At 59.8% G+C, this 16,062-nt stretch overlaps 5 protein-coding genes across 5 annotated transcripts; 1 reads left to right on the plus strand and 4 right to left on the minus strand.

The window, feature by feature from the left end:
• Positions 1–211: 211 nt before the first annotated feature.
• Positions 212–1,378, minus strand: PLICBS_007652 (uncharacterized protein; the record flags this gene model as incomplete). The annotated part of the gene is made up of 2 exons (XM_018321109.2): positions 212–1,189; positions 1,334–1,378. 2 exons carry the CDS (start codon positions 1,376–1,378, stop codon positions 212–214), a joined length of 1,023 nt encoding a protein of 340 aa, XP_018181006.2.
• Positions 1,379–2,807: 1,429 nt separating this feature from the next.
• PLICBS_007653 (uncharacterized protein) lies at positions 2,808–3,963 on the minus strand (the record flags this gene model as incomplete). Its single annotated transcript, XM_065601219.1, has 5 exons — positions 2,808–2,810; positions 2,864–3,082; positions 3,132–3,349; positions 3,397–3,821; positions 3,938–3,963. 5 exons carry the CDS (start codon positions 3,961–3,963, stop codon positions 2,808–2,810), a joined length of 891 nt encoding a protein of 296 aa, XP_065457291.1.
• A 542-nt stretch (positions 3,964–4,505) lies between these two features.
• PLICBS_007654 (uncharacterized protein) lies at positions 4,506–6,132 on the minus strand (the record flags this gene model as incomplete). The annotated part of the gene is made up of 2 exons (XM_065601220.1): positions 4,506–5,883; positions 5,936–6,132. The coding sequence occupies 2 exons, from the start codon at positions 6,130–6,132 to the stop codon at positions 4,506–4,508; spliced, it is 1,575 nt and encodes a 524-aa protein (XP_065457292.1).
• Positions 6,133–11,140: 5,008 nt separating this feature from the next.
• PLICBS_007655 (uncharacterized protein) lies at positions 11,141–12,776 on the plus strand (the record flags this gene model as incomplete). Its single annotated transcript, XM_018321113.2, has 3 exons — positions 11,141–11,652; positions 11,711–12,527; positions 12,585–12,776. 3 exons carry the CDS (start codon positions 11,141–11,143, stop codon positions 12,774–12,776), a joined length of 1,521 nt encoding a protein of 506 aa, XP_018181010.1.
• A 1,693-nt stretch (positions 12,777–14,469) lies between these two features.
• Positions 14,470–16,052, minus strand: PLICBS_007656 (uncharacterized protein; the record flags this gene model as incomplete). Its single annotated transcript, XM_018321115.2, has 2 exons — positions 14,470–15,740; positions 15,806–16,052. The coding sequence occupies 2 exons, from the start codon at positions 16,050–16,052 to the stop codon at positions 14,470–14,472; spliced, it is 1,518 nt and encodes a 505-aa protein (XP_018181012.1).
• Between the last annotated feature and the right edge of the window lie 10 nt (positions 16,053–16,062).

The raw sequence follows: 16,062 nt of genomic DNA on the forward strand, positions 1-16,062 counted from the left end.
GCGCTCGACTTCAGGCGATTGAGTCATTGCAGGCGTTGTGCATTTTGGGGGCATACTGGGTGCAGAACACCTAGTCATCAGGTGGTCCGGCGGATGTTTAGGGGACTTGCATGGAGTTTGGGGCTGCACGATACCCGGCGTGGCATATGCCATGTTCTCTTTAGCTGATTCTTTGAGCCTCTGGAGAGGTCATACAATGTTCTGTCATCGTTCAGGCGTCCTGCTTCCCGCCCACGGACAATGTTCTCACGTAGTGCCAACCCTCTCGTGCAATGTCCTCGCGCACCTTGTACGCCTCCTCGGCCTTGTCGAGCACACTGAAATCTATGTCGACCACGTTGACGCCCTCGGGCGGCCCCATCTTGCCCAGCGCGCCCTGGAGCGGCATCGCCACCTGGCTCAAGCCCAGATACTCGTAGCCCTGCACATCGACCGCCCCCTCCGCCAAGCCCGCCGGCGCACCGGCATTGACATACACGATGGCAGCCGTGTTCTCAAACGCGCGCGCCACGCACGCGCTCCCCACGAACAAGCGCTCCGTCGCAGCCTTGGTGGCTATCGTCTGCGCACCGTCGCCGTCACCGTGGTTCATGTCCGGGGAGGGGCCCTCGTCGGCGAGCCAAAACGACGGGACGATGATGACGCGCGCGCCGTCGGCGACGAGCTCGCGGAAGGCCTCGGGGAAGGCCAGGTCCCAGCACACGAGCATGCCGGCGCGGAAGCCCCACGGGGTGTCGAAGGCGGAGTGCGGGCTGGCGGCGTCGGGGACGAGGTGTGCGCGCTCGGGGTGCCAGAGGTTCTTCTTGCGGTAGCGCGCGATGATGGCGCCGTCGGGGCCGATGAAGTAGGCCGTGTTGAGCATGCCCCTGCCTTTCTCCCCTGCTTGCGCCTCTGAACCACCAGCGGCGCCTGTGGATGCCCCCGCGCCATTACCCTCGGAACGGTCATCATCTACGTCCACGGGCTCGAGGATTGTACCCGGCACGATGGCGACGCGCAGCTCCCGCGCGAGGGCCCGGTACCGCGCCAGGTACTCGCCCGCGAGGGTCGCCGTGTCCGCGAAGCCGGGCCGCTCGGGCGCCCAGCCGGAGAGGTGGTACTCTGGGAGGACGGCGAGCTGGGCGCCCTGGGCGGCGGCCTGGCGGATGAAGGCGGCCGCGCGCTCAAAGTTCCTCGCCGGCTGGACGGGCTGCCATGGGGTGATATATGTCAGCGGCGTGCGTCTCCTCATAGAAGTAAAAACCGGGATGTAAGTTTGCGCTGGGGGGAGGCCGGGAGAGTTGGGCTGCCCGATGTCGGGTCGAGAGTCGCGACATGGCAGGGACGCTCTCACCTCTGCGTAGAGCTGGATTATCGCGACCTTGAGGTGCGTCGCCATATTGTGTGTGCTGGTAATTAGCAGCTCTACTTCCCCTTCGTATTTGCTCAATGACGAAAACCGTTGCCTCCTCTGAATGTGATGACCTTCTCAAATGGTATTGTTCGAAAGTTGATGGTCTGGTCTCAGGTCCGCGCTCTCTGCTTCGTCATAGAGATCGGAGACACTTGATGTGGTGGTAGTACAGTCACTTGTGGAGAATGGAGATGATGACGCCCTCTGCTGTTTACGTTATTAGTTCGCAACACGGTGGGCCGCCCGCTCGAGGACTTCGCAGGATGAGGAGGTGAGATTTCCTGAAAAGTAACTGACCTGATTGCCGAGGAGAATATCTTCATCCACGAATTGAATGGAGCTCCCGCGGAGGCCGACGCCGGTGCCGTCGATCCGGGGTGCCGTCACCAATGCGGGGCAGACGCGGCACTTGAGGCCAGTAGCCCCCTTCTTCGATTGCTGAAGCATCTGGATTCTGGAGCATTTCGATCCTCATCAACCTCGCAGGCTCATGTCACCATAAATATGCAAATGGCAGAAGCCTACATAGCTTCTATCCTCGTACCAAGTTTCTGCAATATAAAAGTTTTATGTTTATATAATGTGTCCTCCATTTCGTTGGGTCCTCGCGTGGAGAGGACCTGCCAAAAGCTACCTGATCGATTCGCTGCTGTCTGTGATCCCTTGCTCTCAGCGTTTGTAGATCCCAAGGAGAAAGTGATGGAGAATGCCATCCCAGCGCCCAAAAATGCTGAATGATCCGTCTAAACCTAACCCATGCCCAGAATTGCAACAATAGGCTTGCGGTCCCCCCAACTAAAATGTCTCGAAGTATTTGCGACGTCGTAAGTCATGTTTCGTAAAGTCGTCAGTCAGATCAACGGGGTTGTATGAGCTCGAGTGATTCAACGGCGAGCTTGAGGTCCCTGAATGTGTATTTATCTTGATGGAAGCGTAATGATTCGCCGCAGAAATGATGAAGCCCGCTGCCTCTCCTTGAATTCGCGTTAGCACACATGGCTGGGAGAAACTGGTGAGAGAAGCGTACCTAGACCTAGAAGAAGCATGTTCCTCATGGCGGATGGCGGGAGGCCATAAGAGCCAACCATGAGAGTAGTGACGGGACAGAGCAAATATGGCCACCATTTGGCCATGCCAAGCCCACTCAATATCGAGCCCTGAAGGGTCCCGGCAGATGTAGAAACCGATTCGAGTGTATCAAGAACTTGTTCCGCGGTTTCTTGAGCATCATGCAAGGCTTTCCGGTGGCCGTCGTGTTTGACCGTCAGAGTATCGGCAAGCTCGGCGAGATTCTCCATGCCCTGCACATGAGTTGAGTCAGTCAGGATCCATGCAAGACCAGAGATGTGAGTCGAACCGCTTCTATTGCCTCTTGTCGTCGAATTATCTCGTCTGCACGAGATTGCGACTCGAGCTACTGATAGTTAGTATCCGTGAATATACAGGCCGAAGGACGTAGTCTGTACGTACAAGCTCCTGTTGCAGTGCTATCGCACTGATGGCGGCGGTTTGCAAGGTTGTCAACACAGCCGAGAGCTCGTCCTTTGCCTGGTACGTGGCTGCCTGAAGGGCGTGTTGCTGAGAGACAGCACCGTTTTCATTTTCCACCACAGTCGCAAGAAGGGCTGCAAGCAGCTGCTGGAGGTTACGTGCGTCCTCTAGCCCGTCTCTAACCGTTGCTGCTGTATCCTAGCATGTATTTAGTACTGGAGTGTCTCTTTGGAGGCTGATCAAATACCTCTGCCCTACGAGCGATGACTTCAGAAACGGTTCTCTTGACCTGGGACAGGCCGTCCCTCAGGTCATCCACGTGCGGGACCATGCGTTCGAGCCGAGAGGTGGTATCTGCAAGTCTCGTATCCAATACCTGCAGTCGCATTTCGAGCTCTGCTTCGACGTCGTCCGTAAGCTTGGCAAGAATCTTGGTGATTCTCTCGTACAGGTGAATGTTTTGATCTGACAAGTCAGTGTGCGGTCTGCGCGAAACCGTCCGTGGGACTCACCTTTCTCGTTCTCGGCGCGGGCAGCCTCGCAAAAGCGCAAAGCCTTATGACGATAGCTCACCCACGTATTCCATGCCGAGTCTGACTGTGCCAGGCCCTCCAGGCACTTGTCCACTTCAGCCGGGGACACATGAAGATGAGGCTTGACGGGCGAAGGGACTTTCGCCAAAGCAGACTCGCGAAATCGAGTACAGGCCGTGGGAATCGAGAAGCTTCCACGCTCCAGGTCGCAGATGGCTAGGCTGGCGGCGAACGAGTCGACGAAGTCGCGGGCGAGCCTGCCGCTGTCCGTAAATATAGTGGCTTCGTCGCGTCCGTCGAGGAGCTGACAGTTGTTGACCAGCAGGCGTGCGGCAATGCGATGGCACAGCGGCTCTGATTCGAGTGCTTGAAGCTCGCTCAGCGCGATCTCGTATTTGTTCGGTCTGCCGCCCAATCTCAGAGGCTTCGGGGTATCATGAGTCGAGACAAGCGTCTCTTGCGGGGGAGACGCATCTGCTTTCGGTCAGCCAGGTCAGAGGAAACCGGAGGGCAGACTAACCCAAGTCTCTGCGGCGGCTGCCCCATGAGAATGCCTGGGCTTCAAACCCTACGGCGAAGAGGGAGACGAGGCAGGCAGCCCATAGCCAACAAAGGAATCCTCTATGTCTCTTCATCGTGAGGAGCGCGTTGCAGCGAGGTCTGTTGCGTTGCAGGTTTACGACTCCCCACTGTTCCAGTAGGCCGCGAAGGGAAGAAAGAAGGAGATCAGACGATGAGGTGCATTGCTGCGCACCTCTGTGCTTGACAATGAAATAGTGAATCAAAGAGCGACGCCGCAGGGCTCTGAACACGCCTCGCTTCTGCGCACGTTTGGCATTCGTGGGTTACAGAATGTGCACCTGCAGGAATCACAGCGTCATCGCTAGCAGGCAAACACGCAAACGCGGTAGCGGCCACAAAAATATTTTCAGTGAAAGTCGTGCCTTCCGCATCAATGGGTTTGTTCCTTCCTAAATAGCAATACACACGATACATGGGGATGAGTTCATCTACCATGACCCGTCACGTGCACGACTGCTGCCTGGAGTCCAGGCTTTGTTCGCCCAGAACACCCTGACCTCATGACACTATACGACAATCTGGAGCGTCTTGAGCATGGTCGCCTCAGCTCTCGGTTTTAGCACTACCTCGGGGCAGTCCTCAGGTTTGGGTTCCAAAACATGCACCGGCATGACACGATCATTCTTGACCGGCACCCGGACGGGTCCACCGTCTGCGGAAAACATGTCGAACGAGTGCACAATCATGGCCGCAAACACCATAATCTCTGTAGTCGCAAAGTGTCGCCCCGGGCACAGTGTCTTGCCACCGCCGAAGCCACGGAACGCCGCAGGATGAATGCCAGAACCACTCTTGGCCGTGAGGAACCTCTGGGGGTTAAAGGTGTCCACGTCGTCGCCCCATATGGTCTTGTCCGCGTGTATCACGCCGCCGGCAATCTGCACGACGGAGCCCTTCCTGAGAAAGTACCTGCCGCCAAGTCGCATGTCCTCCTTGACGAGCCGAACGGAAAAGTTCTCGGACCCGACGCGAAGGCTCTCCCGGAGGACTGCCAGCAGAGTGACACACTTGTCTTTCAGGATAGCAAGACTCAGAGTCGCAGGCCCTGTCGTCTCTTCACTCAAAGCCAAGGCCGCCTGAATCTCTGAGCGAACCGCACGTAACAGCGACTCGTCTGCAAAAAGGCGTAATGCGGCCCAAAATGTCGTCGTAGTGGTGTTGACGACACCGGCAAAGAAGAAGGACAGGCTCGAGCGAGCACTCATCTCGGTGTTAAACCCATACTGACGTTCGATTCGTATCCGGCCCTTGACGATTTGCGCTGCGTCCGCTTCATAACCAGCTTCGATGTACCTGATGAGTCCCGCAACCATTGCTTCGCGTCCTCGGAAAGCCTTTCGCGCCGTCAGAGACGGCAGAATGCCTATCATCAAGCCGCCCAAGCCGTGGTCGAAATCCCAAAAGGCATTTTCGAGGTCAGGCTCCACGGCGATTGGGTTCCGGGGGCCATAGAAATACTTGGCAGTGCCGACGGTGACGATGTGACGGACAAATCCCAGGAGATCGACCGCGTGCCCTTTACGTTCAGGTTGCTCAATGATAGACGTCGCATATTCATCCAGTTGCAGACACAGCTCCTGGCTGGCCTCACAACTCAAGGAGTTGAGATACTCCCCTGGGCCAAGCAAGCCATACACTAGATCGTGGACGTCGGCAAGGAATCCCCTTGGCTCCCCAGGCTCAGGATCGAGATTCTGGCGGACCACTTTTACAGTCTCCTTGTCCAGACCGAGCACCCGCTGCGTTATGTCTGGCACGAGAGGCGTGAAGGATAGCGTCTTGGCACTCCGTTGGACGGTGGCAGCCAGCGAAGGCTCCGTGACGACATATATACGCGACCCGGGAACCGGGAGAGTGAAAATGGGCTTGCTCGAGTGACGAAGCCTTTGCGGTGAGTGAGCACAGAATGACAGGTCTTGGTATTCGGCATGCCTACCCTAGTTGTTTAATATAGCGGCTGCCCTCGAGCGCCATGCCCAGCAGGTGACCGACAAAGGGTATCCATGGCGGGAGGACCGTCGGCTCGTCTGGATGCAGCTTGCGCGCTGAGACATAGCGGAGCGCTATGGCGATTGTCGTCAAACCAAGGACGACCGTCACGACGGCGGCAGGTGAGCTGTCGATGCCCAACATGGCCGGCCAGCGACGAGCATGTCTCACGAGTTCGACGCTTGTTTTCTTGCGGCGCGTGTGGGGGAACACGGCTCGCGCGACCCCATATCGACGCGGGAGACAACAGCTGCACTCTGACTGGCCCTATCCCATTTGAAGCAAGGCGGATCGAGGGGTAGTTAGCGCCGCGTTTTCCGGGGTTGGATTTTGAGAAGTTGGCGCCGTCGATGGTGCGCGCTACTGGCGTTTGCCTTGCCGCTGGTCGGGTCGAGATGGTTTTCGAGACCCGACCCCGTCATTTATTTTGTTCGTCCCGGTCAAGCGCAGAAAGCGTCAACGTGCATCGCCGAGAAGCACATTGCATTTCGACCGAGTCAAGAGACATGTCAACCTGCAGGGGAAGACGCGAGGCTTGTGTTTGCTTGAGGCCATCTGCGATCGGTTCCACAGCGTCCAGACAGGGAGCTGTCATTGGCCGGGGCCTGGACCAACTTGCCAGGGCCAACAGGTCCCCCGGCACCATTTTGCAACTGCAACAACATCGACAGGCCCCCTCCCGCACAGGGCTTCGCGAACCGCCCCCCTCCCGCATCGCCGCCGCCATGTTCTAAGGCTCCTGCCATCACGGGAGCCGCTGTCAGTGAGCCCGGCTGTTATTAGACAGCCGCCACAGGGACACGCTCTGGGCAAGAGAGTCGCCGGACGCCACAACGGGCATACGCATGACTATCGACGACACGGTTGAGCAACGGGTTTGGACGCGACGATACGCAACGAAAGTCCGCACAGACGCCGGGTAGATGCGACAAACATCTACTACTTCAAGACACTTCGCGTATCTGAAAGAACTTCTTCGCAGGCTAGGTGGTCACGCCAAGAGGCCATACGTCCAAACCACGGTTCACCGAAGAACCTAATAACGCGAGACGCAATTTTGGGACACCGGTACGACCTAGACCGGATAACGACCCCGCACGAAATGTGCACACAGGTGGACAAGAGATGGGCCTGCGGGCATATCGGATACTTTGGTGTCGACTGGTGCGATCAGCTCTTCAAAGGCTGCAAAGGAACATCAGCCAAGCACAGGGTGATTGAGGAACCAGACGTGTGTGGCGACTGCCAACGGCGACAAACTCTCCCGAAGCCGTTCGTATCCAAGTAAACGGGCCACGGGAGGCGAATCTGCAACATCGCGACCCTTGCGCGGCGGACGATGACTTGCAACCGGCAGGCTGCGCGGACACGCCGGTCTCAGAACCAATGTTGCGCAACGCTCCCACCCGCACTCGCCACGAACTCCGCATCAACAGACTCCTGGGGCACTCCGCTCGGCAGGTGTCAAAGTCTGCAATGCATGCCAGTCTCGTCTTCGGAACCGAAGGGCAGCGTCCACGCGCTTGCCAGAGTGGGTGTGTTGCAGCCGGCATACGCATCTGTGATGTCAGCCCGGGGACGACGGATGCAGCGACGTGCTTGCCACGCGAGGGGACGGCATCGGGCCTGCAAACGCAGACCTCAATTCATGTGATGCCTGAGAGGGAAAGGTTTCGGCCATTGTCCAGCTCCCGCTTTTGGGCGACATCCGGCGTGGCTGATGGAGCCCAACGAGAGCCGTAGCTGGATCACGGGATCGTCACGGGGCCAAATCGAACCAGGCCTGGTGCCACGGTCCACCCGCGCGCCGGCGAAAACAGATGGTCGAGAACAATGGCGGCATTGCTTCCCCGAAGGGTCCTGGGGACTAGGAGGCGTGAGCATTGGCTTCGGCGTCGGCGATCCCGCTGTCAGTGCCGGGAGCTGTCCCTCGGCCGGCCGGACATGGCGCCGGATGCGGCAACCGGCCGTGGAAAGCTACGGGCTGAAGATACTTTGCGGGATTGGAATGGCTGTGAGTGCCGAGAATGAATAACTTTGTCAGACCGCATTCGGTAGTCTTGTTCGCCGAAAATGCTGTCGCCATTGTTGCGACGCCAAAGGTCAATAGGCATTGTACGGAAAGTTGGGTGAAGAATGAAGGCGCACAAGGTGGACATGCTAGCGCAATTCCAATACAGTGGATCTCCCGTGCCACGGACTTTCCAGGTGGTGTTGCTCCTCATGGAGGAAGGCGTCGAGATGTCGAAGTTCCGGAGTCATGCCGTTGTTGCGGGACGGAGCAGGCAATAGCACGGTCGTGCCGCTCTGTCGGAGACCCCCGCGAAGGGGCCGCTAGGGCCATGGCAGGAACCGCTGGAGGAACTGATGGGCTTGGCGGATGGCGACAACACTGTCGGCCTCTGGATGGGGATTTGCTTTCTGGAGTCGTCATCCCTGGTCGAGGCATGGGTGACGACGAAGCGGGTTTCCAGTCCTGAGAGCGGACGGACGCGGAATGCAGATGCCAAATGCCAATTCAAAGAGAAAAATAAAAACAAAGTTCGGTAGATCTAGATTGCGCACCTTGCCGAAACTCACAGGCCGATGTCACGGCGGGCGACGAGGTCGACGAGGCCGTCGTCGTTGTCGTGTCGTCGTCGTCGTCGCTTGCCGAACAATGGGCGAAGACGGTGGTGGGGCTCGGTCAACGGACGGGCTTTGATGGAATGCAGTAGCAAGGGCTGCGGCACCAAGAGGGCACAGCCGTCGGTCAGCCAGCGAGCGGTGGATGGCCCAATCGGTCAACGGAGACAAGGCTGAAATTCCAGAGATTGCCGTAGGCGGCTAGCACGCCAAGGACCTGACAGGAGGGGGGCTTGGGCGGCGGCGCGGACCAATAGGGAGCGGGCGGAGGGGTCAGCCTCGCCCATCATACGACTTTGGGTGCGCGTGCATGGGGCTGCGTCGCCAATTTGCCGTCCCTGGCGCAAAGTCAGGCCATTCGGGCGACCGACGACAGGGAAGGGGCCGCCTTTCACCCACCGCCACGGCAGCGGGCGCCTGTGTGCTCGAGGGGGCCGGACGGAACGCAGACAGACAAGATGGACCGGCGCGGGCAGGATCCGCAGCGCAGCACCAGGTCGGCATGCGCGCGCTGCGAAAGACGTCGCGTGGCAATTTGCGTGTCGCTGTCGATGTCGAACAACGCAGTCGTCTTCCCACGCGGTCGCGTGCTTCGCCGTCAGGTAGGTCGTTCCGAGCGAGAGCCGGGCGCCGTTGACTCAGGCAGTGCCGGGACGGGGGGGCCGCCAATTGGCAGACTCGCACCCGGCTCGCGCCAGCCAGGACGCTCCAAGGGCTCCGTCGGTCGCGCGCTCCGAGGCGGGCGGCCAACCGCCCCCCCAACCTAAGGTCCCGTCCCGGATCCCCGGTCGGGCCCAGCCCAGGCCAGCCCGCCCAGCGTGCTCCAGGGCTGGCTCCAAGGCTCCAGGGCTCCAGCTGCCATGTGGACTCTGCGGCTGCGGCTGCCACAGCGTTCGGGTGGGTGTGGGCTGGCGCCGCCGATGGGCCGCAGCAGCACCAGCAGCACCAGCGGCGCCAGCACTCGCACCGCAAGCACCGCACACCCGCACCCGCACCTCTACAGCCAAGGGATACCTGTCTGTACCTCGACCGCCCAAATGACTGTTCAGTTTTCTGGTTTTTTTTTCTTCTCGAGGTGCCCACCCCCCGCGACCCCCGACCCGGCGCCGGCCCCAGTCGACGAATCCGGGCCCAGCCTTTTTGCCTGGCGGCCGTGATTCTGGCGTGACGTGACGAGAATGTCAAGGAAGACACGGCGAGCGGCGCCTGGGGCCCTGCAGACGCGGTTCCGGGACAACGGCAAACTTTCCTCGCCGGTGTAAAGTGTACTTGCTAGCAGGTACTCGAGCATGCTCGTACCTTTGTCCCCAAAGTTCCATCTGCTGCTTGGCCGTCCCTCCCTCCCCTCCGCCCCCCCCCCAAAACTCTCGACTCTGTCAGTTACGTGTACTGTCCGTTACCGTATTGCGTCAAAGCCCTCCGTCCGTACTTGGCCGTCCCTTGATTTCCCGCACTCGGCCTCGGCGCCTCTCTACCTACCTTAACCTCTTCTCGGCGCCTCGTCTCGCTTCGACTTGTCAGGGAAGGCGGCGTCCGTCGTCCCAGTCAGTCAGTGGTGTGCTTGCCGTTCCAGTACGTTTCGTACATTTATCTCGATCCGGCCGGCGCCCTGCCCGCTCGCAAACTCACGCACGCAGTTCACATGATCCCCATTCTTGGCCGTCCCTTATTAGAGGTGCACGTCGTCTCCAAGCCCACCCGGTAATGCCTTGGCTGCCCACCGTCCCGGCTTGCAGACCAGACAACAAAGTCTCCTCCTCCTACAGCCACTACTACATCTACATTATACCTCCTACCTTATTTCCTTAACTCAGCCTCTGCCCACACCACACCTCCAGGGGTTCGTCCATCTCTTGTCCAGCAAATACCTGCCGGCCACCTACCACGGGAGTACTTGCCTCGTACCCTTTGCGAGATCCATACCTCCCCTCTCCTCCCTTGCAGGGCTACATCTACCAGTCCTGTCCAACATCGACCATTCACTCGCCCAGCTCACTCGCTCGCTCACTCACTCCCCCGGCCCTCCGTCTTGCGCCATCCGCCACCAGCCCACCCCTCCACCTCCTCCTCACATCGCAGCAGTGCGTGCTGGCCGGCCCTGCACATTAACACCAGTGTTGCATAACGGACGAGGCGACTGCACCGAAACGTCAACGTCGGCCGACATCCCATTGGCCGTCCTCGTCGGATCGGTGATAATTGCTCCTCCTGCTGCGTGTGCGAGTGCGTGTGCGTCGCCGTCCCTGCTCGGCTCGCCAATCGCCCGCCGCCTTCCTCCGCCCAGACGACACCAAGCACGCTGCTTCTTACACGCAACGACCGCGGGTTCCGACGCGAGCCCCCCTCCCCGGCGGAGCTCTGCAGTTGCATCCAACTCGCTCCCGCCCCTCGCTGGCCGGCTGTCTTCCGCCCTCGCCCAGTCCTTGGCATCGACGCTGCGGCCTCGCCTTCGCAATACCGTCGCCGCCGGCTCCACGAGACAGCAGGTCCTGACGGCTCCCAACGACCACGGCGCCGGGTTTTGACCATGGAACCCGATGCCGCCAAACAGCACCACGAACAACAGCAGCAGCACCAGCAGCAGCCCACCAGTGCCGCCGAGCATACCCCCTCTGTCGTCTCCCCCGACTCCTCTCAGCCGCCGCAGCAGGCCTCCGCTTGGAACTCACCTACCCCAGGCTCCAGCTCAAGGATAAGCAGCACCTTTGAGTTCACGTCGGCGCCCTCAGACGTCTCGGTCCCGTCCTTTGACCCGGCCATTGCCGCCTTCGCCGACATGTCCTTCACTCAACCACACGTGCCCTCGCCCTACATGCAGGACAGGAAGCCTGTGCCCAGCGGGAGCAACCCGGCTCAACAGCCAGACTGCTTCCAGCGCCGCGACATGCACGACAAAAAGCGCTTCAAGGCCGACCCCGACACGCCCGCCCTGGACTCGATAGACTACTGGATCAACTTTGACGACGACTGGGACAAGATGGGCAGCGTCGAGATCGACTACTCCAAGCGCAACGACCCAATATACAACAACAGGCAAGTGTTGCCCCTCAATCCCCCCTCCTCCGACGTGATCGTATTGTTGACTTTGGACAAACAGGGCCGCCACGGTCACGAGCACAATGCCTGGCCTGGGCAGTGGCCTTTACTCCACCACAGTGGCGCCATTCCGAGAAGAGGACTTCATCGACGACGCGGCCTTTGATCAGACGCTTTCGGAGGACGAGGACGCGTTCGAGTCGACGCATGTCGGCGACCAGCTCTCCGATATGGGCGGCAGGGCTCCTCCACCTCAGGCCGGCCCAGCTCCCCAGGGAGACAAGAACCTCCAGTCGAGTCCTCAGGGATGGAACAGACCAGATGCCAGCGTGGACTCGGAGCCGATGATGGAGGACACGCCGCGGCAAATGCGGGGCGACATCTGGGATGCCCTCCCTCGTGGCGCGAACCAGACGCTCAGCCCTGACGAACAGCGGCGACTCCTCGAAATCGCCCTCAACACCGGCAGGATGCCCGGGAGCTTCATCCCCCCGAACGGATTCGGGATAGGATTCGGTGCCGGTCTCGGTGCTCGGCCTCCTGCCGAGTTCGAGAAGCGATCAAGCATATCCGCTGAGAGACCAAGCGCGACGCCCTCGTGGACATCCAAGGGCGACGAAGCGTCGGAGCGCGTGCAAAAGCAACAAGCAAAGAGGCCCTCCGTGGCGAAGGCCGGCTCGTCCAAGAAGCCCGGAGAGACGGGCAAGCCCAAGTCGGCCGATCGGATAGCTCACAACGACGTGGAGCGCAAGTATCGCACAAACCTGAAGGTCAAGATTGCCGAGCTCCGCGACGCCGTTCCCGCCCTGCAGTCGCCAAACGCGGATGGCGACTCGGAGGGCGGTAATGGAAACCAGGGGACACCGAAAGTCAGCAAGGTGAGTGGTTGACGTAAACAGATTGTCTCGGCTAGGCTCTTCTGACGGCGACGATAGGGCACTGTCTTGACCAAGGCGACGGAATACATCCAACAGCTCGAGCAGCGCAACAAGACCATCATGCAAGAGCATCAGCAGCTCGCGCGTCGGCTGCAGGCATTTGAGACGCTCTTCAACAGCGCGAACCGACCAGATATGATGATGCCGAACCACAGCATGACGCTTTTTGACCCGCGCGGCTTCTGCTAAGCGGTAACGCGCGCGCGAGTCATTTTCTCCGAGAGTACATACCTTAGTACCTGAACGTGTCCATGTATACACTGCCGGACGGCGTTGCGGACTTGGGCAACGCCGCGAAAGCAGCAGCATTTTCCACAGTATTGCGGGTTTCAGTTTTCATGTTATGACAGAGTGAGTTATGTATTATGTATATCGCAACGAGCATTTTCTGGAACGCGGGCGCATGGGCGTGACGGTGAGGGAGAGCCGTCCAAAAGGGGAACCAAGTCAGGAATCTCGCATCTCCGGCTAATAAAATACATGGTTTGCTGGGGGGCCCGGGCATAGGGCAACCCGCACTGCTACAACGCGCACATTCTACCTCGTGCTCTGCTCGTGGAGTGAAGGAAAGGCGAAGCGCGACAAGTGATCCACCGCCTGCCGCTCCCCGCCACATCAGGCGACGCAACGGACGTAGTTGGCTGATTTGTCCCAGATGCAGGCCGTCCCATCCTGGTAGCACTGCTCACGAAGCTTTGTTAGCGTCGCCTTTTTCATTCATTTATTGCCCGTGACACTCGATGAATTTCATCGCTCTGCTTTTTCCTTTTGTTGGCTTGGCGGGTTTCCCTCGTCGACTTGCCTTTGTGGGCGCGGAGCAGGCCATGGTCTGAAACACCTGTTTGTCCCGGTACACCCTGCCGGTCCAGCCTATGGGTGTCGTCGAGAGGAGGACGCGGCACTTTTTCTCGTGGCACGACTAGAGCGTTTTGCAAAAAAGGGGGTATTGTCAGCAATCTTGGACAGCATAGGGGATGGACACGCTCGGGAAGAGCCACGGTGGTGAGTGTGTGCTTGGGTTCGTGTTGCTTGAGTTGGTGTTCCGCCTTGGGGGTGTTGGGGGCGGCATAGGGTAGGCTGATTAGAGAGGGCGGACTTACACCGAGGAAGGTCTCGCCGTATGCCGCGCCGGCGCAGAGGGTTACTAACACGGCGAGGCTGGACTTCATGGTGCTTGATTAAGACGAATGAATGTATGTATATTTCGAAACGAGGTAAGCCGGCCCGGGAAACTGCAGCGCGCAGGTTGGTGGTTGTTGTGTCGACCGAGAAGAACGCCTGGCAAAGACCACATGAGAGGCGGGCGGTTGTTATACCCCACGCTGGTCATCACCCATATTGCACGGTGATACATCGCCCAAACACCGTGCTTCATAGACACAGCAGACGGCTCCCCCGTCAACAGTCATAGGTTCTGGAGCGCGGGCCGCCTGGCGCCATGGTCGTCGCAGGTGGTCCGACGACATTATAGTCCACGAGGCCAAAGGAAAGCCCGCAATGACGCGACGTTGCGAGACGGGACGCGCGCTGCGCCGTGCAGGTGGCCCAGACGAAGAGCCACGACGCCTAGTATCGGGTAGATCCAACCTTTAGTGGCCCCGAAGATGGGCATAACACAGGGTCAGACGCTAGAGTTTTGGGCACAATGTGTCGCTCTGGCCGCCCGGGAGTTGGTTTCTCTATTTGACTCGGGGATCGGCTTCAGTTGTGGCCCAACATGTCTCAGCGGCCTCGGCTTGGTTACGTGCTGGCAGGAGGGCAAGATTTACGGCGAGAAGCCACGAGCACCACGTCCATGGACGGGCTGCATGCTGGTATTTACACGTCACATCATCGGTAGGTACAGTATGGTACATGGTGGCATAGATTACATCGCGCTGACCTAGGAGCGCAGCGCCTCGATATCATCTACCTCCTTGACGGCCTCGGTGGTCAGAATGTATGGCGAGTCGTCGTCGACGCAGATGCTGTCTTCGATGCGCACACCCATGCCGCGAAAGTGTGCCGGCCAGCGCTCGTCGTCGGGGACGTAGACGCCAGGCTCGATGGTGACGCAGTGGCCGCGGCGCAGCACCTCTCGGCGGCTGAATCCGGGGCAGTCGTGGACGTCGAGCCCGACGTAGTGCCCGACGTGGTGCGGGAAGAGCCGATCGATCGACGACATGGACACGTCGAAGCCAATGGCGCGCAGCTGGTCGACGAGCCCGCGGGCCGTCACGCCATGAATATCCTCGAGCGACATGTGTGCCGACTCGCGGCAGAGCGAGACGCTTGACCGTTGCACCCGGAGCACCGCCTCGTACAGGTCGCGCTGGGCAGCCGAGAACTTGCCCGAGGCAGGCCAGGTGCGAGAGATGTCGGTGATGTATGTGCCGTACTCGCCGCCGGCGTCGACGAGGATGAACTCGTCGTCGCGAAGCGTGTTATTGTTGACGGTGTAGTGGATGCAGTTCGCGCGCTCGCCGCCTGCCACGACGGGGATGTACGCCGGGCCGTCGCACCCATTGATGGTAAACTGGTAGTCGAGGAAGGCGTGGAGATCCTTCTCTTTGGTCCATCGCTGCCGCATGGCTTCGGTTATGGCCCGTCCGGATATCTGACCGGCCTTGCGCATGTTGGCCACCTCAGCGGCGCTCTTCACGACCCGGAGCTTGTTCATGACGGGGTAGAGCGGTGTCTTTGACGGCCCAGCGTCTTTGCCGGCCAGAAACTTCCAGAGCGAGCTCGTGTGTGTACTTTGCGAGCCTTGCATGTCCGCGTAGACGAGCTTGGCCGCGCCGAGGATCTGCGGCAGGACCGTCTCCACGCTGTCCACTGACCGCGCCTCGTCGGCGTTGAATATGTCCTCAGCGGCCTCGATGCCGTTGCGGTATCCGGACCACTGCTCCTCGCGAGGGTCCTTGCGCTTGACAAACATGCGAAAGATGTAATCACCCCAATTGGGACCCGTCTTCTCGATCACAGCAACGGCGTCGGGCTCGTTCCAGCCTGTGAGCCAGAGGAAGTTGGACTCTTGCCGGTAGGGGTGAAAGACGGCACCGGATTTGTATTGTAGCGGCGCGGCGTAGAGAACGGCGACGCTGCCGTCGGTCATGGCATCGGCCAGGGCGGCCCGCCGGTCGGCATACTCCTGGGCCGTGATGCCGGGCGTTACTGAAGAAACTCGTCAGCCAAGGCATGGCTTATCGCGGGGGCACGCCCGGGTGGAGTGTGCTTACTCTCGCCTGGCTTCAGGATGTGAGGGTGCGTCTCATAGACGGGCTGGCCGAACTTGAGGTCTGCAGCGGAAACGGAGGCAAAGGCCCTCCGCGATGCAGGAGCTGTCGAATGGCAAGGTCTCGACGTTGCGGTGTGCGATGCGCTGGTGTGGAGTCGTGTCGATTTCGAGGATGCGGTTCGGAGGGAGGAGAAGAGACGTAGTGGGAACCTTGAGCCGCTCCGGAATGGTGGGCGTGAGAGACTCATTTCAGGGACG

This window comes from Purpureocillium lilacinum, assembly GCF_023168085.1.
Source record: "Purpureocillium lilacinum CBS 284.36 DNA, scaffold_5, whole genome shotgun sequence".
Classification (NCBI taxonomy): Eukaryota; Fungi; Ascomycota; class Sordariomycetes; order Hypocreales; family Ophiocordycipitaceae; genus Purpureocillium; species Purpureocillium lilacinum.